Source organism: Lithobates pipiens, unplaced genomic scaffold (genome assembly GCF_037356315.1).
Source record: "Lithobates pipiens isolate NorthernLeopardFrog02 unplaced genomic scaffold, aLitPip1_a1.2 Scaffold_1, whole genome shotgun sequence".
Classification (NCBI taxonomy): Eukaryota; Metazoa; Chordata; class Amphibia; order Anura; family Ranidae; genus Lithobates; species Lithobates pipiens.
In genome coordinates this window covers 86893302-86918086 of record NW_027507685.1, presented here as the reverse complement: position 1 = coordinate 86918086, position 24785 = coordinate 86893302, and the positions used below count along the sequence as shown (strand labels likewise).

At 44.8% G+C, this 24785-nt stretch overlaps 1 protein-coding gene across 1 annotated transcript in view; it reads left to right on the top strand.

Moving 5' to 3' along the window:
- The window catches only part of LOC143942677 (adrenodoxin-like), a 126666-nt gene that overhangs the window by 49240 nt on the left and 52641 nt on the right, over positions 1–24785 (top strand). The window contains exons 2-3 of the mRNA XM_077464089.1: positions 12898–13025; positions 16103–16232. Coding sequence (XP_077320215.1) covers positions 12898–13025; positions 16103–16232 — 258 coding nt within the window. The remainder of the gene's footprint in view (positions 1–12897; positions 13026–16102; positions 16233–24785) is intronic.

The following is a 24785-nucleotide window of genomic DNA, read 5'->3' as shown; positions in this document are numbered from 1 at the left end:
CACCTTGCCCTGACCGGTGTCGATGACCATACCCAGGTATTCCAACCTGGTGGCAGGCTGTAGGGATGACTTTTATAGGTTTATAATCCAACCTAGGCATTCCAGGTGTTCTAGCGTTCTGGTAACGCTGCGGTTCAGGAACGCTACTGTTTTCTCCATGAGAAGTAAATCATCTAGATAAGCCATGACGGCTATACCCTGAGCTCTTAGGTTTGCCAAGAGAGGGTCCAGAATCTTCGTGAAGACTCGAGGGGCCGTAGCAAGCCCGAACGGCAAGGCCACAAATTGAAAATGGCGCCGCTCTACCGCAAACCTTAGAAATTTTTGGTGTGCGGGAAAAATTGGCACATGAAGATATGCATCTTTGATGTCTATTGATGCCATAAACTCTCCCCCTTGCAGGGAGGAGACTACAGTGCGGATTGACTGCATTCGGAAGGACCGGACGCATAAAAACCGGTTCAGATCCTTCAGATCTAGTATAGGTCTGACACTTCCATTTGGCTTTGGAACGGTGAAGAGATTCGAGTAAAATCCTGAACCCTGTTCTTTTGGGTCCACTTCTACTATCACCCCTTGGGATAGTAAGTGATCCAAGGCCATAAATAGCGTTTTTTGCTTTACTGGATCCCTGGGGATCCTTGACCTTAGGAAACGAGAAGGTGGAATCTCCTAAAACTCTAGCCTGTAGCCCAGAGATACCGAAGAGATCACCCACTTGTCCCGGATCTCTTCCCGCCAGGCTCCTGCAAACTGCAGGAGCCTTCGCCCCACTTGGCCTGAGCGGGGGCGCCCCTTCACAAGGAAGCTTTTGGGCTCTGCTTGGCAGGCTTTCGCCCCCAAGTCTTTTTCTGCCCCTGGGCTCGGCCCTGAGCCTTTCCTGTAGAGGAGGGCTGAGAAGACCGTCGCCACTGCTTAGAGCTTGATGCTCCGAGAGAGAGAGCACGCCTAAGTGAAGGACGCTTGCTCCTTTTGACTGGAAGGAGAGTAGATTTACCTCCTGAGATTGTTTGGACGAATTTGTCTAATTCTTCTCCAAACAAACCTTCCCCTTTAAACGGGAACCCAATCAAATGCTTCTTGCATGACAGCTCAGCTGCCCAATTCTTTAGCCATAGGGCCCTTCGCATGTGTACCAACATGAGAGACAAACGTGATGCTTGTTGGACAGAATCCAAAATCGCATCAATCATGAAACACAGAATATGAGGCAATTCTGCATAATTTTCCACTTCCTCACTGGGAAGGAGCCCAAGCATCTGCTTAACCTGTTCCTTGAGGAACTGACACAACCCCACAGCTGCGACTGTAGGTTGCACTACAGCGCTAGCCATGGAAAAGGAGGCTTTTAATAAGGTTTCCAGCTTTTTATCAGTTGGATCTTTAAATACCTGTGCATTATCCAAGGGACAAGTCAGGTTTTTATTCACGCAAGAAACAGCCGCATCAACAGATGGGACCCCCCACTTCTTGGTGAAACTTTCCTCCAGAGGATAATGCATAGAAAACCTTTTAGGTGGAGCAAACAGTTTATCGGGATGTCCCCAATCCTCATACAACAATTCTTCCATTGAGGGATGAATTGGGAAGGAATAGGCAGTCTGTGGGGCTTTCCTGACTCCCAGGGAAGAAACAGAGGACATAGCGACTTCAGCAGCAGGCATTCTGAATGTGGTACGCACTAATTCAGTATAATACTGCACCTGTTTTCTGAGTGCCTGGGAGGAGGGGACTCTCTCCTCTTCCTCATCTGACTGCTCATGATCCCTGTCCCAAGACAGGGATCTCTCCTCATTTTCAGAAGAATCATCTGAGAGAGGAATTTCAGCAGAGGGAGGGGATCTACCCCTTTTCCTGCTATCTTTCAGGGAAGCAGAAATAAAATTCATTATTCTCACTTCAAAACCCTCCAATGTAGCCCTAAGGGAGTCCTCAGTGACATAAACTGGGGCTGGGACAATAGGAGAGGCTGCAAAACCTGTCAGGGGCACTGACTCGTCTTGAGAGGCTGGCTCCAGTCTTGCAGGGGGGGATGGTAACCCTCAGGCACTTTTAGAACCCCTGGACCTAGGCGGTGATTTACCAGTGCCTTTGCTACCTCCCCCTGAGACCCTCTTACGAGGAGACATAGTTCTAAGCTACAAAGCAGAGGTACTAGTACAAGTGCAATCACTGTTGTGCTTAAAGTCTCACAATAAATATATATGCTTAAACTGCGCAACCTGATGCTGAGTAGGTGTCTAAAGTTTGCCTGGATCCAATCCCCATGGATGCTTACTGCCCACAGCTCCTGTGTCTCCACTTACAGCCCCCTGGCGCTCTGGGCTTTTTAAAACTGCAGCCTGGCGCCTGCGCAGTACAGCGCTGTGCACATTGACGTGCACGGCTCACAACCACACTCCCCCCTCCTCCATTAGGCCCTGTCTTCGCCACAGGAATTGCTGAAACAGACAAATTCCAGCCTTCACCCATCACGGCGGGCAGTGTTAGCCAACCTTCAGGTTTATCTGTGGCTCTTTCTCGGAAGAGCCTCCTACCTGGACCATGTAAAAGACTCTGCCAGAAATTTTCGTGCGCTCTGTATAAACAGTACACCAAGTCTGGTTTTCCCAGAGCCCAGTCTTCCAATAGGAGAGGACTTACAGGCCAAACCTCGTTTCTTCGACTGACGAGGCCGGGTACCATACCATCTTGGGAGTCAAATATCGGCCCGAGGTATGGATCCGGTTTGTTGTAGCCCTTAGGCCCCCGCAGGGACCTGCACAGAGCTAAAGTTTTATGTGACCAACCACCATAGACACTGGCAAAAAAACTGAGGTGCCTCCCATATGGGAGGGGTTATATAGGGGAGGAATTCTCCTTAATTGGGGTCAACCAGTGTCCAATCACCAGAGGTGCCTATATAACCCACTATGTAATGAAGCTCCTGTGTCCCGTGATGTATGATGAAGAAATAGAGATTTTTGAAAGCTTTCTTACTTCACAGCATTCCTTCACACCTGCCTAAAGCTTTTGCACAGCACTGTATATCTATAGCGATCAGTATAAATCTATAACAATCAGTATATCTATAGCCATCTGTATATACAGTGCCTTGCGAAAGTATTCGGCCCCCTTGAACTTTTCAACCTTTTGCCACATTTCAGGCTTCAAACATAAAGATATAAAATTTTTATTTTTTGTGAAGAATCACCAACAAGTGGGACACAATTGTGAAGTGGAACGAAAGCTATTGGATTTTTGAAACTTTTTTAACTAATAAAAAAATGAAAAGTGGGGCATGCAAAATTATTCGGTTCCCTTGCGTTAATACTTTGTAGAGCCACCTTTTGCTGCGATTACAGCTGCAAGTCGCTTGTGGTATGTCTCTATCAGTTTTGCACATCGAGAGACTGAAATTCTTGCCCATTCTTCCTTGCAAAACAGCTCGAGCTCAGTGAGGTTGGATGGAGAGCATTTGTGAACAGCAGTTTTCAGCTCTTTCCACAGATTCTCGATTGGATTCAGGTCTGGACTTTGACTTGGCCATTCTAACACCTGGATACGTTTATTTGTGAACCATTCCTTTGTAGATTTTGCTGTATGTTTGGTGTATGTATGCTGTTTATGTCTTGTTGGAAGATAAATCTCCGTCCCAGTTTCAGGTCTTTTGCAGACTCCAACAGGTTTTCATCCAGAATGGTCCTGTATTTGGCTGCATCCATCTTCCCCTCAATTTTAACCATCTTCCCTGTCCCTGCTGAAGAAAAGCAGGCCCAAACCATGATGCTGCCACCACCATGTTTGACAGTGGGGATGGTGTGTTGAGGGTGATGAGCTGTGTTGCTTTTACGCCAAACATATCGTTTTGCATTGTGGGCAAAAAGCTCGATTTTGGTTTCATCTGACCAGAGCACCTTCTTCCACATGTTTGGTGTGTCTCCCAGGTAGCTTGTGGCAAACTTTAGACGAGACTTTTTATGGATATCTTTGAGAAATGGCTTTCTTTTTGCCACTCTTCCATAAAGGCCAGATTTGTGCAGTGTACGACTGATTGTTGTCCTATGGACAGACTCTCCCACCTCAGCTGTAGTTCTCTGCAGTTCATCCAGAGTGATCATGGGCTTCTTGGCTGCATCTCTGATCAGTCTTCTCCTTGTCTGAGCTGAAAGTTTAGAGGGACGGCCGGGTCTTGGTAGATTTGCAGTGGTCTGATACTCCTTCCATTTTAAAATGATCGCTTGCACAGTGCTCCTTGGGATGTTTAAAGCTTGGGAAATCTTTTTGTATCCAAATCCGGCTTTAAACTTCTCCACAACAGTATTACGGACCTGCCTGGTGTGTTCCTTGGTCTTCATGATGCTCTCTGCGCTTTCAACAGAACCCTGAGACTATCACAGAGCAGGTGCATTTATACAGAGACTTGATTACACACAGGTGGATTCTATTCACCATCAGTCATTTAGGACAACATTGGATCATTCAGAGATCCTCACTGAACTTCTGGAGTGAGTTTGCTGCACTGAAAGTAAAGGGGCTGAATAATTTTACACGCACCACTTTTCAGTTTTTTATTTGCTAAAAAAGTTTGAATTATCCAATAGATTTCGTTCCACTTCACAATTGTGTCCCACTTGTTGGTGATTCTTCACAAAAAAATTAAAATTTTATATCTTTATGTTTGAAGCCTGAAATGTGGCAAAAGGTTGAAAAGTTCAAGGGGGCCGAATACTTTCGCAAGACACTGTAATTATCTACAGTATATCAATCATTATATATCTATAGTGATCAGTATATATCTATAGCGATCAGTATATATCTATAACAATCAATATAGATCTTTAGCGATCTATATATGTCTACATTAGAACAATCAGTATATATCATAGTTTTCATTGTTAGTAAGGTTGAATAAAGACACCAGTCCATCCAGTTCAACCTGAGTGAGTGTCTACAATTTGTCCCTATTGTAGTGATATAGTATATATATATATATAGCGTGGGTAGATGATTAATTAGTTATTATAAGTACTCTTCCGCAGCAACCCAATTCTTCCAGAGAGATGCACTTTATTGACTTCCAATACAGAACAAAGTCTTGTAACAGATGACAAAATCCAACAGAGTATATCTTACAAATCTAGAACATATTCAGAGCTCCATATTCCTTAATCCTTGGTGCCTTCACACACCCAGACAAGACTGACTGAATGCCAGCTTGAATGTCCTCTCAAGTACTGGTCTGACACGGGGGGGGTTCTGCTAGGTCAACCAAATGTTTCCCATGAATACCTCCCTCCAATCTAATTACCATCAATAAATACTTTTTCTATGGTCCTACATCTTCCTTAACCACTTGCAGACCGGACCATTTTGCTGGTCAAAGACCAGACCACTTTTTGCGATTCGGCACTGCATCGCTTTAACTGACAATTGCGCGGTCGTGCGACGTGGCTCCCAAACAAAATTGACGTCCTTTTATTTTCCACAAATAGAGCTTTCTTTTGGTGGTATTTGATCACCCCTGCGGTTTTTATTTTTTGCGCTATAACCAAAAATAGAGCGACAATTTTGAAAAAAACGCATTATTTTTTACTTTTTGTTATAATAAATATCCCCCAAAAATATATAAAAAACATTTTTTTCCCTCAGTTTAGGCCGATACGTATTCTTCTACATATTTTTGGTAAAAAAAATCACAATAAGCGATTATTGATTGGTTTGCGCAAAAGTTATAGCGTTTACAAAATAGGGATAGTTTTATAGCATTTTTATTAATAATTATTTATTTTTATTTTTTTACTAGTAATGGTGGCGATCAGCGATTTTTATTGTCACTGCGACATTGTGGGGGACCCATCGGACATTTTTGACACATTTTTGGGACCATTGTCATTTATACAGTAATCACTGCTATATAAATGCAGTGATTCCTGTGTAAATGACACTGGCAGTGAAAGGGTTAACCAGTGGGTGGCAGTGTAGGGGTTAAGTGTTCCTAGGGGTGTGTTACTAACTGTGGGGGGGTTGGGCTTTCATTTAGTTAACACTGATCTCTGCTCCAATCACATGGAGCAGAGATCAGCGTCACTAGTTGCTAGGCAGAATGGAGAAATGTTGTTTACACAGCATTTCCTCCATTTGGCCGCTCCGTGAGACGATCGCGGGGATGCCCGCGACGATCGAGTCCGCGGGTCCCGCGACCGGACTCACGGAGGTCCCGACCAGCGCGGGAGCGCGCCGCCGGCGGCGCGCTCCCGATGGCAGGACGCCATTGAATATTGGACGTACCTGTATGCCAATAAGCCTGCCCGTGCCATTCTGTCGACGTACATCGTCGTGCGCTGGTCGGGAAGTGTCGGGAAATGTTCAGTTAGCTTAACAGGCCATACCTCACACCCAGGTAGACTTGCATAAGATTAACACATCAAAGGGTCTTCAGCTGTCCCTTTGATATGTTAAAAATGCAGTTGGCTTGGACAAGTCACTCAGTCAACTGAAATCTGGCCTGGCCAATCTTGTACTGTATGTGTCCATAACACCATATATAAAATACATGGACATACACACCCACACACACATATATATATATATATACACATATTACAACATATAATATATATATATATATATATATATATATATATATATATATATATATATATATTACAACATATACCCCCACTTGGGTCAGTTCTAACTACTAGAACTGACCCATAAATCAAACAACAAAAAATATCATCATGATTTAAGGTAATCAATGCTTTACAATGGCTCATATAAAATATGAAGATGAAACTGGTTACATCTCTCTTCACCAGCCTCTAAAATATCCCTATGAAACAGTTGTTAGATAATATAACTTTAGACAATGACTGGAACAGGATTTAGTAAACATCCGTGGTCATATAGCTGTTAGGCCTTATTATATCACATCAAGAACTTGAATATTGCGCAAAGACGAGCTGATGTCACAGTCAATTCTTCGGTCTGACTTCATCACATCTCTCACCATCTTACTGAAAGTAAACTTGGTATGCTCTGGGAGCTCCAATCCACATAAGTCCAGGATTCTCTCATCTTCAGGCTCAAGATTTTCATTTTTAAAGATGCTTCTACACAAATATTCTACTTTCATCTTCATAATAAATGTAATAATTAATATACCAGCACTCAGTTTCAAGGTCAAAATGTTTGGATATGCAGTAAAAACTCTGTGCTGCAAAATATTTACTTGCACTTGACATTCATGAGTCCATCTGAGCATTTTACAATTCACATCTGCTTCTTTCCATTTCCTATTTGAGCAACGATGACCTGTTGTGTACCTGTCAAGTACCTGAATTTGTTGATTGCCAGCCAAAATTTATTTTTGTAAGTTGCCGTAGGCCGACCCCTCATAGCTTTCAATAGAGTAGTTACTTGGATCATTCAGTCCATAATTCCACCTGAATGGTATACCCTCACACGATGGTTCAGATAGAATCAGCGTGACATCAGTGTTTATTAGATCTTCTATCCAGACAAAGCGGCAGTGGAAATTCTTGCCAGTATCCTCACCATGAAAGGCAGAAAGGTATTTTTCATCCATATGTGTCATAGCCTTTAGTATATTATAAAGAACTGATTCAACAAAGTTTCAAATCATGACTGGAGTGATGAATTTCACTCACCCAATTTAGGAAAACCACCCAACATGCTATAACTTATGCTATACCAAGCCATTGTGCAGCATCTCACCTTAGATGTCAAATATATTGATCAATATGCAATATGTAATATGTACGGATGTTATGAAAATAATTTTAGGTTTAAATGCTTCGCTCTGGTTTTAAGATAAAGTTCAAGAAATAAAACATAATGAAAATAAAAAATATATCTGGGAAAGGGTTAAAAATAAAAAATAAGGCGTCGAGGAAGAAAAGTCCATTGAAAAGAAAATTTGGATGTTCAAAAAAAAGTCCATTGCTTGATGAATATTGAGAGAGTCCATGAATTCAGCGTTTCTCCCCCACTAGCCAGCAATTTCAGATACTTCTAGTGCTTCTGCTATTCACATGCAAACAAGCGTCACCGGCAATAGCTGAAAGACAAAAAACTCTCCAACAAAAAACTCATTAGCAAGGTCTTCAAACATTATTTGAAGTTAAAACAAAGTGCTATTTACACATTTACAGTTTGAAGCTAATTCACCCCCACTGCTAGAGAAGTGTCACTTGCATTCAAAAACAGATCTGGAGAATGTACATCTTCATTTAAGACACCCTGGAATCTGTTCAACTTTTCCAATAATGTGTAATGTTCTATTTTCATCTTATCGTACTCAATCTTCAGGTGGTCATATTTCTGTTTTAACTGAGAAAATGGTATCCAGGTCTTGGACCTTTTCTTATTATTTTGGTCAGCTCTGTTTTTTCAAATTAATATCACCTATGTTTGACCTGGAGTCTCCTCCCTGGGTGTTATCATAAGATATTATCTTTTGATCTTTATGTTCAGTATTTGTCCTAAACAATTTGGCTAAATCAATTTTGACAGCTTGCTCATTTGACTTTCTTCATAAATGGTCTGCTCTCAACAATACGTCTTTTAAATCACGAGGATTTGGCGTAACTAATAAGATATTTTGTTTGATATCTTCATGCAAAGCATCTAGAAACATATTCATATGTATCAAGCCACCATGCTCAAATGCAAGATTATTACTGACCAATAAGTCCATAATAGTTGCTATCCTATGTGACAATTCATAGGGAGATTCATTTTGCATTTGTTGGATCCTCCCATGAATAGTAACATCAGAACGTACACCATACAAAACACGTAATAATTGCAGTAATATGTCCCTTGTCCTCACAGGCTGAATACAGATCTGTTTAATTCTCATCCAAAGACCACTTCCTATAGAATGTTGCAAAACTCTTTCTAAGTCAGATGGATTTAGACTGTACACATCTCTGACATTCTGCAAGTCACAAAACCATTTTAAATATCTGTTCAAATCATGACAGGGAATCATTCCTAATTCTTTAAGAATTGCATCTAATTCTTTTGGTTTCAAAGGCTTCATTACAAGTTGAATTTCACCTGTGTTATTAATATTGTTATAAATTGTGGAGGTCACAGTGGGTGCGGCTGGCAACAAATTATCAGATTTAATATGAGGTTCTCTATCATTTGATAGAAAGTTTGTGTTTGTATTTTGCTGCAGATTGTTGAATCCAAGATTTGATGCATATCTGCATTCCTGAGATCTCTTCTCTAAGGGTCCTTTCACACGGGGCGGATCAGTTCTGATCCGCCCCGTGGATGTCCGTTTGCTCAGCGGGGATCACTCCGCCGATCCCCGCTGAGCAGGGAGATGACAGGTCTGTCTCTGCACACTGCGCAGGGACGGACCTGTCACAGCGCCGCTCTCCCCTATGGGAGATCGGATGACGACGGACCGCAGTGCCCGTCGTCACCCGATCCGATCCGCAGACGGATGGAAAAATAGCTTTTTCCTCCGTCACACTTTTTCGGATCGGAGCGGGTCGGATGTCAGCGGACATGTCACCGCTGACATCCGACGCTCCATAGAGCTCTATGGAGCACCCGTTCAGGTCCGCCTGAAAAACTGACAGGCGGGCCTGAACGGGACGTTAGTGTGAAAGGGGCCTTATTCCATAATTCTTAATTTGAATCTCTCATTTTCCTCTGATAATTCATCACAGCGTTTAGATTTCTCAAGCAAAGCTCCCCCAATGGTAACTGCATGCAATTTAAAATTTACTGTCTCAGTGTCTGATTGGTTTTGTAACCTCTCACAAACATTGTTGCTATTAGTAACTGCATTCTGTAACTGGGTAATTTCCTCAATCTTATGCTTCAAAGAACTTTCCATGGTTAAACAGCAAGATAATAAGCCCTGCACAATACAACCTTTTCTTTTACTTTCTGAAATGTTGCTATCAAAAATATTTTTCTCTAAAAATTCCTTTTTCACAGTCCACGTCTGCTTATATTTTTCTGGAATTTCATAAGGACCGCCATGACGCTTAATACATTTTAACCACTTGCCGCCCGCCCTATAGGCAATTGACGGCTGCAAAGTGGTTGCATAATCCTGACCAGACGTCATATGACGTGATCAGGATTATGAGCCGCTGCGCGCCCCTGGGGGCGCGCATCGTGGCGATTGTTGTTGCGGGGTGTCAGTCTGACACCCGGCAACTACGATCTCGGTAAAGAGTCTCCGACGGAGACTCTTTACCACGTGATCAGCCGTGTCCAATCACGGCTGATCGCAGTGTAAATGGGAAGAGCCGGTGATCGGCTTTCCCTCACTCGCGTCTGTCAGACGCGAGTAGAGGAGAGCCGATCGGCTGCTCCTCTGACAGGGGGGGTCTGTACTGATCGATTATCAGCACAGCCCCCCCGAGGATGCCCACACTGGACCACCAGGGACGCCACCAGACCACTAGGGAAAAGGTAATCCTCCCTAGACCACCAGGGATGCCAGTCAGCACAATGGGTGCCAATCAGTGCCCATAATGGATGCCAATCAGTGCCCACAATGGGCATCACTGATTGGCATGCATTATTGTTTGGCACTGATTGGCATCCATTACTATAGTATAACACCAATGCCGCCTATGAGTGCCCACCTGTGCCGCCTATGAGTGCCCACCTGTGCCGCCTATCAGTGCCCACCTGTGCCGCCTATCAGTTCCCACCTGTGCCGCCTATCAGTGCCCACCTGTGCCGCCTATCCATGCCCATCCATGCCCATCTGTGCCGCCTATCCATGCCCATCTGTGCCGCCTATCCATGCCCATCTGTGCCGCCCATCCATGCCGCCCATCCGGGCCAGCTATCAGTGCCAATTTGTGCCACCTATCAGTGTCCATCCGTGTCGCCCATCCGTGTCACCCATCCGTGTCGCCCATCAGTGCCGCCTATCAGTGCCGCCTATCAGTGCCACTTCATTGGTGCCACATCATTGGTGCCCATCAGTGCCGCCTTATCAGTGCCCATCAGTGTAGCCCCATCAGTGAAGGAGAAAATGTACTTATTTACAAAGTTTTGAAACTGAAACAAACAAAAACATTATTTTTTTCAAAATTTTCGGTATTTTTTTATTTGTAGCGCAAAAAATAAAAACCGTAGAGGTGATCAAATACCACCAAAAGAAAGCTCTATTTGTGGGAAAAAAATGAAAAAAATTTCATTTGGGTGCAGTGTAGCATGACCGCGCAATTGTCATTCAAAGTGCGACAGCGCTGAAAGCTCAAAATTGGTCTGGGCAGGAAGGTGTTTAAGTGCCCTGTATTGAAGTGGTTAATACCCATCTGTTAACTTTATCATCACTGACACTAGCTTCACACTGAGTAAGCATTTTGACTATATTACTAATAATTTAAAAAAAAGAAATATTTTACTCACCGCATTAGTTACTCCTTCAGCCTCCAGTTCAGGTCTTCTGGTACACGACACAGTCCTTTTCTTGTTGTTTCCAGTCTCCAGAGAATAATTCTGGGGTTCCAAACTTCTTTAATTTTGTAGATCAGACTCTCTTATGTCACAACCAGACATTAGAGTCACAGCACAGGTCTCCATCAAACTTCTGTCCACCTCACAGGATTGTTGTCACCACCGACTTCTGTTACTAAGTCCTGAAAATGATCTTCTGGTCACTTGAATGGCACCAATGTAGTGATATAGTATATGTAGTTTATATCACCAATATCCGGGTCACGGCACCAATGTAGTGATATAGTATATATATATATAGCATGGGTAGATGGTTAATTCGTTATTATAAGTACTCTTCCGCAGCAACCCAATTCTTCCAGAGAGATGCACTTTATTGACTTCCAATACAGAACAAAGTCTTGTAACAGATGACAAAATCCAACAGAGTATATCTTACAAATCTAGAACATATTCAGAGCTCCATATTCCTTAATCCTTGGTGCCTTCACACACCCAGACAAGACTGACTGAATGCCAGCTTGAATGTCCTCTCAAGTACTGGTCTGACACGGGGGGGGGGGGGGGGGGTGGTTCTGCTAGGTCAACCAAATGTTTCCCATGAATACCTCTCTCCAATCTAATTACCATCAATAAATACTTTTTCTATGGTCCTACATCTTCCTTAAGTTAAAACAATGTATCCATTGAAATGTTCAATTAGCTTAACAGGCCATACCTCACACCCAGGTAGACTTGCATAAGATTAACACATCAAAGGGTCTTCAGCTGTCCCTTTGATATGTTAAAAATGCAGTTGGCTTGGACAAGTCACTCAGTCAACTGAAATCTGGCCTGGTCAATCTTGTACTGTATGTGTCCATAACACCATATATAAAATACATGGCCATGCACACCCACACATATATATATACACACATATTACAACATATAATATATATATATATATATATATATATATATATATATATATATATATTACAACACCTATCCCTGTACATTGCATACTCACATTGGTCTCTACCCTCAAGGAGCCCACAATCCAAGATCTCCATTCATATACTAGGGCCAATTTTGGACAGAAGCCAATTAACCTACCTGCATGTCTTTGGATTGTGAGAGGAAACTGGAGTACCCAGAGGAAACCCATGCAGGTACAGGGAGAACATGCAAACTTCAGGCAGGTAGTGTTGTGGTTGGGATTTGAACCAGCGACCCTTCTTACTGCTAGGTGAGAGTGCTAGCCACAACACTGTGCCTACCCTACAAATATATGTATAACAATCAATCATTATATATTTATAGTAATCAGTATATATCAATAACAATCAGTATATATCTATAGCAATCAGTATACAGTATATTTATGGTTATTCATGTTTATAATCCTGAAATTCTGTTCAATGAATGGGTAGTCTGGAACTGTTTTCTTTGTTTGACATGTAGATCCACAAATGATAATTTAACTGTGAATTTCATAAATCGCAATGGAGAAACTCTAACGGCAACAGTGAAGGAAGGGGAGAGTCTATTAGAAGTGGTCATTCGTCACAATTTGAACATTGATGGATTTGGTAAGACACAGAAATATTCTTATGGTGTATGCAGAGGCCTTTAGACTGTGGAAGGGTTAGACACCATGTCATGTTTTTCTAACTTTCTATGTCCCTGCTGCTAAATTTGCCTTCTCTATTTTTCCTGATGGTTATGATTACCAAGACAGAATGTGAAGGGAAATCTAAAATTTTAGAGCTGAATTGATGGCAGTTCAGCTGAACAGGCTGAAAACCAGCAACAACATCAAACTAGAATCTGAACATCGCTATAGTCCAGTGGTCTCCAAATCGACACTGGGGCTAGATGTGGCCCTTTGCTTGCTGTTGTCTGGCCCTTGGGGCACTATTTCCTCTACTGATACCAACAATGGGGCATAATTCCTCCCCCATAACACCAATGAGGAACACAATTCCTCCCCCATAACACCAATAATGGGACACAATTCCTCCCCCATGACACCAACAATGATGGGGCACAACTCCTTCCACTGACACCAACGATGGGGCACAATACCTCCAAATGACATCAACGATGGGGCACAATTCCTCCCCATAACACCAATGATGGGGTACAATTCCTCCCCATGACACCAATGATGGGGTACAATTCCTCCCCCATAACACCAATGATGGGACACAATTCGTCCCCATAACACCAACAATTGGGCCCAATGACACCAACCATGGGGCACAACTCCTCATATTGACACCAATGATGGGGCACAATGACATTAACAATGGGGCACAATTCCTCCCCATAACACCAATGATGGGGTACAATTCCTCCCCCATAACACCAATGATGGGGCACAATTCCTCCCCATAACACCAATGATGGGGTGCAATTCCTCCCCCATAACACCAATGATGGGACACAATTCCTCCCCCTTAACACCAACGATGGGGTACAATTCCTCCCTCATAACACCAATGATGGGAAAAAATTCCTCCCCCATAACACCAACAATTGGGCCCAATGACACTGACGATGGGGCAAAAGTCCTCCCACTAACACCAATCATAGGGCACAACTCCTCCTAATGACAACAACGATGGGGACACAATTCCTCCCAATGGCTCCAACGTTGGGGGCAAACTCCTCCCAATGACACCAAAGATGGAGGCACAATTCCTCCTAATTAGAGCAACAATTGGGTCCAAAGACACTATTGATGGGGCACAACTCCTCCCACTGACACCAATGATGGGGCACAATTCCTCCCACTTACATCGGACCTTATCTACTCCCAATGGCAACAGTCTCCCCCCCTAAAGTCTGAAGGACAGTAAACTAGCCCCTGGGTTAGGAATTTCGGAGACCCCTGCTATAGGTAATAGTGTCAGATTTTGGGTGGGAGGTACACACCACATTAGACTCTAAACCCTATTGAAGTCAATGGTGTCAGAATTCCAGTGGGCTGTGCATGCCACAGTGCTGCCACTAAATTACAGCTTCCAGACTGAGGGATTACTGAGGGGAATCCCGGGTGAGGCCTCTGATCAATGACCTTACTTGGGTTTCCCGACGGTAAATTGACCAAACCTAGGAATTTGTAATTTTTTACACTGCACTCGAATCCGAACCCTATTGAAATAAGCAGTGTCAGAATTCAGGTTGCTTGTTGCACTAGATCAGGGATCTGCAATTAGCTGACTTCCAGTTGTTGCAGAACTACAAGTCCCATAAGACACCCAGAGGCAGAGGCATGATGGGACTTGTAGTTTTGCAACAGATGGTGGTCTGCTAATTGCATATAGATGATAGATTTCAGGTTACAGAAAAGACTGCTGGGAATCCCGGGTGACATCATTGCCGTAATGTGGTCAATGACCTTACCTGGGGTTCCTGACAGTAAATTTTAACTACCAAAACCTGGGAATTTGCTATTTATCACCGTAAGTGCAACACGTACAGAACGTTGGGCAACAGACTTCACTTGAATGCGGGGATGGATTTACTTCTGGGGACATTGTTAAACTTCCTTCGATTTTTAGTTTGGCGTTCATTTTACTTTTTACTCTATATTGGAGTTGGTATGGGGGTGATAATATACCCCTGTACTCATTCTCCTGGGAGGCAGTGAATAACACATTCCCCTGATTATAAAGGGGACTTCCAGATTCCACCATAGGGCCCTTATTTTACTACTTCCATCGCTCTCTTTTTTTTGGGGGGCACATGGAGGTGGGGAAGAGGCCCTTGTCCCCCAACATTAGGACAATGGTGCTTTGCAAGGGGAAAGGGTGGGTGGACTTTGCGAACACTGGGAATCCATTCACCTAAGAATGAGTAATCAAGAGAGGAGGACAACAAATGGGTAATTACAATATGTGGGCAACAAATGGGCAATTACAATATGTGGACAACAAATTGGCAATTACAATATGTGGGCAACAAATGGGCCATTGCATTATGTGGGCAAAAAAGGGGCAATTACAATATGTGGTCAACAAATGGGTAATTACAATACCCCTCTTTAGTAAGTGCCTGGGTTTGGGGGCATTGCGTCAGAGCTCTACTTTAAGCTAATAGCCTTGCATAGCAGTGTACAGCTGTCTTCACCCATCTATGCATATGAGTGGCTATATAGAGCTGCAGGAATTGTACAATGTGGTATTTAAAAAAATGCATCAGGCCACTGGTGGCCCAACCGCCGTGTTTGAACAAATAGTTGACTTGCAGCAAAAGGCCTACAGGACATGATGGCACTTGTGGCTTCACTACAACGATGAGGTCACAGGTTGCACATCCTGGCCCTTGGGACACTTTTCCCCCAACTAACACCAATGATGGAGCACTATTCCTCCCACTGAAACCATCGATGTCAATCCGATATTGATAGGGTTCATTGATGGGGCATTATTCCTTTCACTCATACCAACAGTAAGGCACTATTCCTCCAACTAAAACCAATGTTGGGGCATTGTTTATGCCCAATGGCCACAGTCTGGACCCCTTAAAGCCTGAAGGACAGTGAACTGGCTCTTTGTTTAGAAATCTTGGAGACCCTTGCTCTAGAACACGTATTGTATTATTTTATTGTATTTAATTACCAATTTATTAAATAGTGATGATTCCTGCTCTGTTCCATAAGGGGCCTGCGAAGCAACTCTCGCCTGTTCTACTTGTCACTTGATATTCGACCAGAAGAATTTTGACCAGTTGGGTCCCATATCAGATGAGGAGATGGACATGCTGGATTTAGCTTTTGGACTGACAGACAGGTAACTATCTGCACCACTTCTGTTATTTTCCTTTTCAGACCCTTAAGTGGAGGCTTAAGTAGGCTTAGCGTATTTGACATCTTGGTGCGTTAAAACCCCCAACTCTATAATTTTCAGTTGTAATTATAAGATTAAACAAATAGGGGCCAGAAAAAAATGTGGACAGCGAATATTGTAATGTCTCTTTACATTGGTGGTCATTAAAGTGGCAGATCACATTTGTGGTCAGTGGAGTAGAGCCCCTTATATTGGTGGTCATTGGAAAAGAACAGCCCTATGTTGGTGATCAGTGAAGAAGGGTCCACTTATTAGTGGTCAGTGGAAACATGCCTCCTTCATTGGTGGTAAGTGGACAAGGACCCCATTACATTGTGGGTCAGTCTTTAAAGTGCCAGATTACATTTGAGGTCAGTGGAGAAGGGTCCTCTTTATTGGTGGTCAGTGAAGAAAGATCCCTCTTACACCGGTGGTCAGTGCAGAAGTGCCCTCTTATATTTGTGCTTAATGGAGGAGGGTCTCCTTAAGGTCAGTAGACAAGAATCCCCCTATACTGGTAGTCATGAGTATAGGGCCCACTTATATTGGCGATCAATAGAAAAGTGCCCCCTTACATTGGGTGGGGTCAGTGGTAAAATGCTTCCTTCATTGGTAGTCATTGGGAAAAGGCTTTATTATATTGGTGGTAAGTGATGAAGTGACTCCTTTGTTGGTGGTCAGCAGAGACATGATCCGTTACATTGGTGGTAAGTGGAGAAGAATCCCCTAAGTTGGTGATACGTGAGGAAGGATCCCCACTACATTGGTAGTCATAGGAGCAGGGTCCCCTTACATTGGTGGTCAGTGTAGAAGTGTCCTCTTACATTTGTGCTCAGAGGAGGGGGGCCCTCCTACTTTTATGGTCAGTGGAGAAGAATACCCCTATACTGGTGGTCATTGGTGAAGGGCCCCCTTACATTGGTGGCCAATAGAAAAAAAGATCCCCTTACATGAGGGAGGGGGGGGGGGGAGCAGTCAGTAGTGAAATGTCTTCTACATTGGTGGTCATTGGAAAAAAGTTCTGGTTACAGCCAAGACTAGGTTGAAATAATACTTACAGCCGTCAAATAACAGTTTAGACCCCTTTCACACTGACCATTAGAGCTACAGCGCCACCCATTTTTGTGGCACCTTAGCACTGTGTAAGGTGACGCTTTTCGGCCGCTAGCGGGGAGCTTTTTACCCCAAGAAAATAGTACAAATTCCCATTTTGCGTCGCTTCTGAATCGCTTTTCAGGCGTTTTGGAAGCGATGCCCATTCAGTGCAATGGGCAGGAGCGTTTTGGGAGTTCTATTTACAGCGCTTCCAACCTGCCCCAAAGATGCTGCTTGCAGGACTTTTCCTACCCTGTTTCCCAGAAAATAAGAGCTAGCGTGATTGTCGGTGATGGCTGCAATATAAGCCCTACTCCCCAAATAAGCCCTACCCTGTTTCCGCAAAAATAAGCCCTACCCTGAAAATAAGACCTACAAGGACTTTAACTAGGGCTTATTTGGGGGGTAGGGCTTATATTGCAGCCATCACCGAAAATCATGCTAGCTCTTATTTTCGGAGAAACAGGGTAATATCCCGCAAGCGCACCGCCTCAGTGAGAAAGCACTCATTGCACTGAATGGGACGCGCTTTTAAGGCACTATTTCTAGCACTAAAATGCCTGAAAATTCTGTCAGTGTGAAAGGGGTCTTAGTAATGACCAGTGAATGGTAAAAATATACACAGTAACAAAATGAGTCTCTTGAAGAAGCTATTGGTGGATATAAGGAATATTTCTGCTTAAAGAGGGACCCCGGGCCGGCTTATAATTCCTTTGATCCTAATGAGAGATAATGTACTATATATACCAGTAACGTGTCTCCTTTAAGAGTAATAGACAGCAATGTTCTAAATGCAAGGCCTTGCACTGTCTTCACCAGCAGTTGGAGCTCATAGAACAAGAATTTCTTAACCACTTCAGCCCCGGAAGGATTTTCCCCCTTAATGACCAAGCCATTTTTTGCGATACGGCACTCCATCACTTTAACTGACAATTGTGCGGTGGTGTGTACCAAAACAAAATTGATGTCCTTTTTTCCCATAAATAGAGCTTTTTGGTGGTATTTGGTCACCTCTGCAGTTTTTATTTTTTGCACTATAAAAAAAAAAAAAAAAAAAAATGAAAATAAAAAATAATATTTTTTACCTTTTTGCTATAATAGCCCAAAAAAGTAAAAAAAAAATGTCTTCATCAGTTTAGGCCCATATGCATTCTTCTACATATTTATGGTAAAAAATTTTTTAAATAAATTGCGATAAGCACATATTGATTGGTTTGTGTGAGAGTTATAGCGTCTACAAAATAGGGGATAGATTTATGGCATTTTTTTCTAGTAATGGCGGTGATCATCCATTTTTAGCGAGACTGCGACATTGCGGTGGACAGATCGGACACCTTTGACATTTGTTTGGGACCAGTGACATGTATACAGTGATCAGTGCTATAAAAATGCACGGATTACTGTATAAATGTCCCTGGCAGGCAAGGGGTTAATACCAGTGGTGATCAAGGGGTTAAGTGTATCCTAGGGAGTTTCTAACTGTGGGGGGAGGGGACTCACTGGGAATACAGAGAGATCGCTGTTCCTAATCACTAGGAACAGACGATCACACTGTACTCCCCTGACAGAACAGGGATCTGCTTTGTTTACATTGGCCTCTGGCTCCACGCGCACGCCCGTTGTATCTATTACATGTGCATGTACTTTACCGGCAAGTTCCTTCTCACCGATCCTGATATCGTTCAGCAGCCTCCCGAAGGACGCTCAAACGATTCTCCTTGCTGCAGATGGACAGAGATGGCGATCAGTCTGCTGACTCAGTGAACCGACCGGCTCTGTGGTGTTCAGTGCTGCTGCAGAGCGTCCTTCTGGAAGCAGGCGACGTCCTGACCCACTGGGAGTGGAGCTTTAAGCTGTGCACCGTGTGGTAAGCCGTGGTCTCCTCCCACAGTGGCGGGGTGGTGCTCACACAATGGGATCCAGGAAGCAAGAGACCCTGGGCCTGGTTAGGAGATCCCTTTATAGTCTCTCCCACAATTCTCCCCTAGAGCAGATGGCTTGCTGGGATGTGTGGCCCATGGTCAATTCTAAAGATCTGGTTTGGAATGTCTGTTCAGAAAACGATGTCAGTAATCTAAGCCCAGCACTAGGGGGATACAGAACAGTCTTGGACAGCAGGAGACAAGTCTGCAAAATCAGCTGGTGTAGTTGGCTCCCGGCTACACTTACATTAGTGGTCAGTGGGAAGAATGTTCCTTACATTGGTGATCATTGGGAAGAATGTTCCTTACATTGGTGATCAGCGAGAAAAATGTTCCTTACATTGGTGATCAGTGGGAAGGAGGAGGAGGACACACCCAAGGAGCTCTCTGAGAACCACACCTTTTTTTCAAGCCTGGGCTTTGCCTGCTAGCTCAGCCCAGGAATAATGCCTGATCCTGGGGGAGGCCCTGGGATGGATTCCCCTGATGATACGGGGCCTAGTGAGGAGGAGGAGGTGGAGGATCTGTCTGTGGGTCCAGGCCCTGCTGAGAACGTGGATGCCTACAGACAGAAGATTGTTGACCGTTTTCGGGCAATCGGAAGGGCTGAGGAGAAACTTAAATCTTTAAAAGCTGAACATAAAAACTTCAAGACCAAGTATTTCCAGGCCTGGAGTAAAAACCGTTTGGCCATGAAGCCAGAGTTGCAGCAAATGGAGGAGAAAGTAAAGAAACAATCTTTATTTTTGAATAAACTGAAGGACAGAAGCGGAGCTTTTGCTGAAAAGTTTAAAAATGAGAGGAGATTTTCCAGCCAGGCATCGGTGAGTTCTGTGGATCAGCAGGTAACAGACAACCCGGCTTCATCTGTCTCTGCACCTCTCCCCCCATGTCAGGCTGGGGAATCGCCAGCGGCAACCAGCCAGGGGGTTGAGAATGAACATGGCACCCTACAGTTCATCCAGCAGATGGAGTCACCCCTGAGGGCAGACAGGTCTGTTGGTGAGCCATCGGAGGTCCCTGAGGATGAGCGGAGGGATTGCAGACCGGCAGAGCCAGCACTGGTGGAGGGATCCCAGTGCGCTGTACTGCCTCCATCCAACGTGTCTGCCCCACCTGCTGTAGTGGATGATGTCCCGGCTGAGGAACAGAGAGGGAAGGCAATCTGCAAACAGCTGCCTGCTACAGGGAAACCCTCTGCAGACGTGGAGGGAGAGCCCCTGGCAGAGGTGTCATCAGCCCACCAGAGCAATGTGGATGGATCTCCATCATGCACCCCACGCCTGGATTTTGCGGATAATGCTGAGACTTGTAGTTCCACAAGCAAGATGGCTGCCAGCTCCAGAGAGACTGTTTCTCCTTCACCTGGGCTGATTGATGCAGGTGGGGGAGGGGTTCAGCACAGTGCAGCATGTGAAGTGGAGACAGCCATGGAAGTCTCCTGCAGTGATTCACCTGTTGCTGTATTAGGACAACATTCACCCGGCTCAGCTGATGGTCCTGTCCTGATGGAGGAGAAGAGTCGGCCTGGAGGTGAAGTGTGTATGGGGACAGCAGTGACTGAGGACACGGCAGGAACTATGAATGTGACAGGAAATAATGACAGTAATAATATTGATAAGGCAGTGAATGTGGTGGGTGGTGGTGGTGATGGTGGAGGGGTTAATATTGCTGACCAAGATAAAAATGACATTTCTCTTTCTGCTCAGCAGAAGAAAGACTCATCGATTGTACAGACCAAATCTGTACAATCGATATCTGCTAGAAATGTGTCAGAAGGCTCCAAACAAACAAATGTCTCTTCTGCTGGGAGGAATATGGGGAGTTATGCATCTGTTGTGGGGAGTCGCACCAAGGAGGGTGGGGGGAATGCTGTAAATATTGGTGGTCACAATATAGGGGGGTTTGGTGGTGGGATTGGTGGTGGGTATAGGAGGAGGAATGTGGTTCAGTTCAAGTGGGAGGGGGAGGGGACCCCACCAGTGAGGGGGAGGGTGGCTGAGTTGATTTTGGAAATGGGGTTTAAAGCTGTGGATATTTTTGCTTTAATTTGCCCAGTGGGAAGTTATGAATTTGATTTGTCTTTTGTAAAACCTGAGGGGTTGGATTTATTTTGGGAGCGACATAGGAGGTGCCAGGGCCTTCCGCAGTGGAGTGGTTTGGTGCCAAAAGTGATTTCCAGGCAGCCTCTGATAAAATCGGTGACCATCCTGGTGCGTAACGAATCAATACCAGAGGCTGATTTGATAGTATGGCTACGCCGATATGGTGAGGTCCTCACTCCACTGCGGAAGGTCCTGGATGAACATGGGATATGGACAGGGGCCTGGACGGTGTCACTAAAACTGGGGGTGCTGGGCAATGTAGTCCAACATCTGCCCTGCTCAGCTTTCCTGGGAAGAGATCGGCTGACTATATTTTACCAGGGACAGCCCAAAGTCTGCAATAAATGTGGTGAAAAGGGCCATTTTGCCTCTACCTGCATGCGTAAAAAGTGTTCGCTATGCCAGGGTCTGGACCATTTGGCAAAGGATTGTACCCAAATTCGGTGCAATCTGTGCCAACAGCTTGGCCATCCTTACAGTAAGTGTCCAGAGGCTTTACATAACCTGCCAGGATTGGGGGCTGAGCTGCAGAGGCTGGATAAGGAGGATGAGGCCGTTGTAACTGTTGTTGTCCCTCCTGTGTCTGTTCCATCTGTTTCAGGTTCTGTTTCCCCTGGTAATGTTGTCCCTGAGTCTGTCCCTCCTGTGTCTGTTCCATCTGTTTCAGGTTCTGTTTCCCCTGGTAATGTGGTCCCTGAGTCTGTCCCTCCTGTGTCAGTTCCATCTGTTGCTTCAGATTCTTTCCCCTCTAGTGATGTGGTCCCTAAGTCTGTCCCCCATGTGGTGGTCCCTATTCCTGCTGTACGTAGGTCCTCCAGACTAGCGGAAGCTGCTGGGGGGGCAGGTTTAGCGGATCTTCCTTCTCAGCCTCCAGTCCCTGTCCCTCGGCAACGCAAACGTGGTCAGGGGAATGTGGGGGTGCTGGATGGGGGTGGGGCTGATGGAAGGGTGTCCATATCCCATGTCTCACCCTCTGTTGAGGGGGATTCAGATGATGAGGGGTGGGAGACATTTAGGAGGAAGAAAAAGAAAAAGAAGAAGAGGAAGACAAATAAAGTAGTTATTTCTTCCTCAGAGTCGGACCCAGGAGGGGTTCCTCCTGGTAACCCTTTTTCAGTTTTGTCAGGTGATGGGATGTCTGATTTATCTTTTTCTTTATCATCCATGGATGAGGGGGAGTCACATAGTTTGAAGAGAGCTGTTTCTGGTGATGAGAGTGTGGCAAAGGTTAAGAAACGACTACCCCAATCATCCTGATGGCAGTTCCCACTCCGATAAAGGTGGCGACCATTAATGTCGCCAGCATGAAATCTGCAAGAGCTCGTGATATTGCCTTATTTTTGCTCAGCGAGTTTGATGCCGAGATTTTATTTTTGCAAGAGACCTGGCTCAATACTTTGGCCGATGTCCATCTAGCAAAAAGGGAGTGGAGATGCGGTCCCTCCTTTTGGTCTCTTGCGGCAGAGCCCTGCAGCGGAGTTGCGGTCCTTTTTAAAACCGATATGGTAACGTGCCGGCGGGTAATTGAGGTAGAGATTGGGAGATGCATGGTCTTGGACGTCTCTGTTAGGGGGCAGGACTTGCGCCTGATTAATATCTATGGACCGCAGTCAAGATGGGGCAGGAAATGCCTCCTCACAGAGATCAAGCCCTTCCTTTTTACGTCCCAGCAGGTTGTCTTTGGAGGTGATTTTAACACCATAATTAGGCCTGAAGACAGGAGAGGCTCCATAGACAGGCTGGCGTACGATAGCGTTTTTCTTAGAGATATGGTGAGACAAGCAGGCCTGGTAGATGTGCATATTAAGCACTGCCCTGGCAGCACGGGATTCACATTTCAGAGAGGGAATAGTCAGAGTAGGATAGATAGGTTTTTTTTAAAAGAGAACTCTGCTTTCTCGGCTCCTGAGTTGAGGGCGGTGGAGTTCTCTGACCACTGTATGCTGTCTGTGACTCTGAATGCCTCGGACACTCCACCCAGGGGAAGGGGTACCTGGAAACTGAATTTGGCTCTCCTGGAAGACGTAGAGGTAAGACAATCCTTTGAGGATTTTTTCCAGGCACAGGTTTCTATTCTGGACTTTTGCAGCACTAAGTCAGAGTGGTGGGAACTTGTGAAACAAAGGGCGATTGGACTTTTCAAGGCCATAAGTAAGAAGAAGCAGCTTGGTATGTACATTGCCTACCAGCATTTGCGGAGGAAGCTTGATCGTCTTGTCTCGTATAGAGGAGATCCAGGGGAGATCTCTGAGGTGAAGTTTCTTCTTAGAAAGTGTCAATACGACCGGCATGCCTCCTTGGTTCTGGAGAGGGATTATGGAAAATATCACTCGCCTGATCCTTACCAGAACTGTAAGCAAGGCATAGCAGTTAAGACGGTCATAGGCCTGAGGGATAGTACGGGTTCCCTGGTGAAGTCCAGATCAGGGATCCTGGAGATCTTCAGATCATATTATGCAGACCTTCTGGGAAGAAAGGACCTTTGTCGGGACAAGATGGAAAGCTTTCTGGATTCTACTCCAGGATTGGGAAATGGTACATTGCCTTTGATGGATTTGACAGAACCAATTTCAGTGGATGAGGTAGTTCATGCTATAGAGAAGCTGGCTACCAAAAAATCGCCTGGGCCAGATGGGTTGACAGCTGAATTCTACAAGTGTTTTAAGTCCATTCTGGCTCCCTTTTTAGCGGAGGTTTATAACAGCTGTCTAGAAGAGGGTTCGCTCCCTCCCTCCATGAGGCAATCAGCTGTGATTCTTCTGTCAAAAGGTAAAGACCCCTCAATGATTGAGAACTGGCGCCCCATCAGTCTTCTCAATGTTGATAGAAAGATCTTGGCGAAGATTCTTTTTTGGCGCTTGTCGTCAGTGGCAGGCGATTTGTTGTCCAGTCATCAGCACTGCTCGGTCCAAGGTAGAAGTACCTTTTCAGCGGTTTTAGCTGTCCGGGAGGCTTTGGAGCGATGCAGGGCTGCTGGATGGAGAAAGTACTTGCTGGCATTGGATCAGGCAAAGGCTTTTGATAGAGTCAATCACGAGTACCTGTATTTGCTACTTGGTAGATACGGCCTGCAGGGGAGGTTTATAGATTGGCTGAAGACATTATATAAAGGGGCTGAGAGCTTCCCACTGGTTAATGGTTGGGTTGGATGGCCTTTTGAGGTTGGCTCTGGTGTGCGTCAGGGATGTCCTCTGAGCCCCCTGTTATATGTATTCGCAATCGACCCCTTCATAAGAAGGCTAGAGAGTGGATCTTTGTGTGGAGTGCCTTTGGGCATTGCTGGTGTGCCACCTTTGAAGGTCGTGGCCTATGCCGATGATGTATCTGTTATTGTCTCTGGAACGGAGGAGGAGCAAGAGGTGGTCTCTATGATAGAGCAGTACACGGAGGCTTCT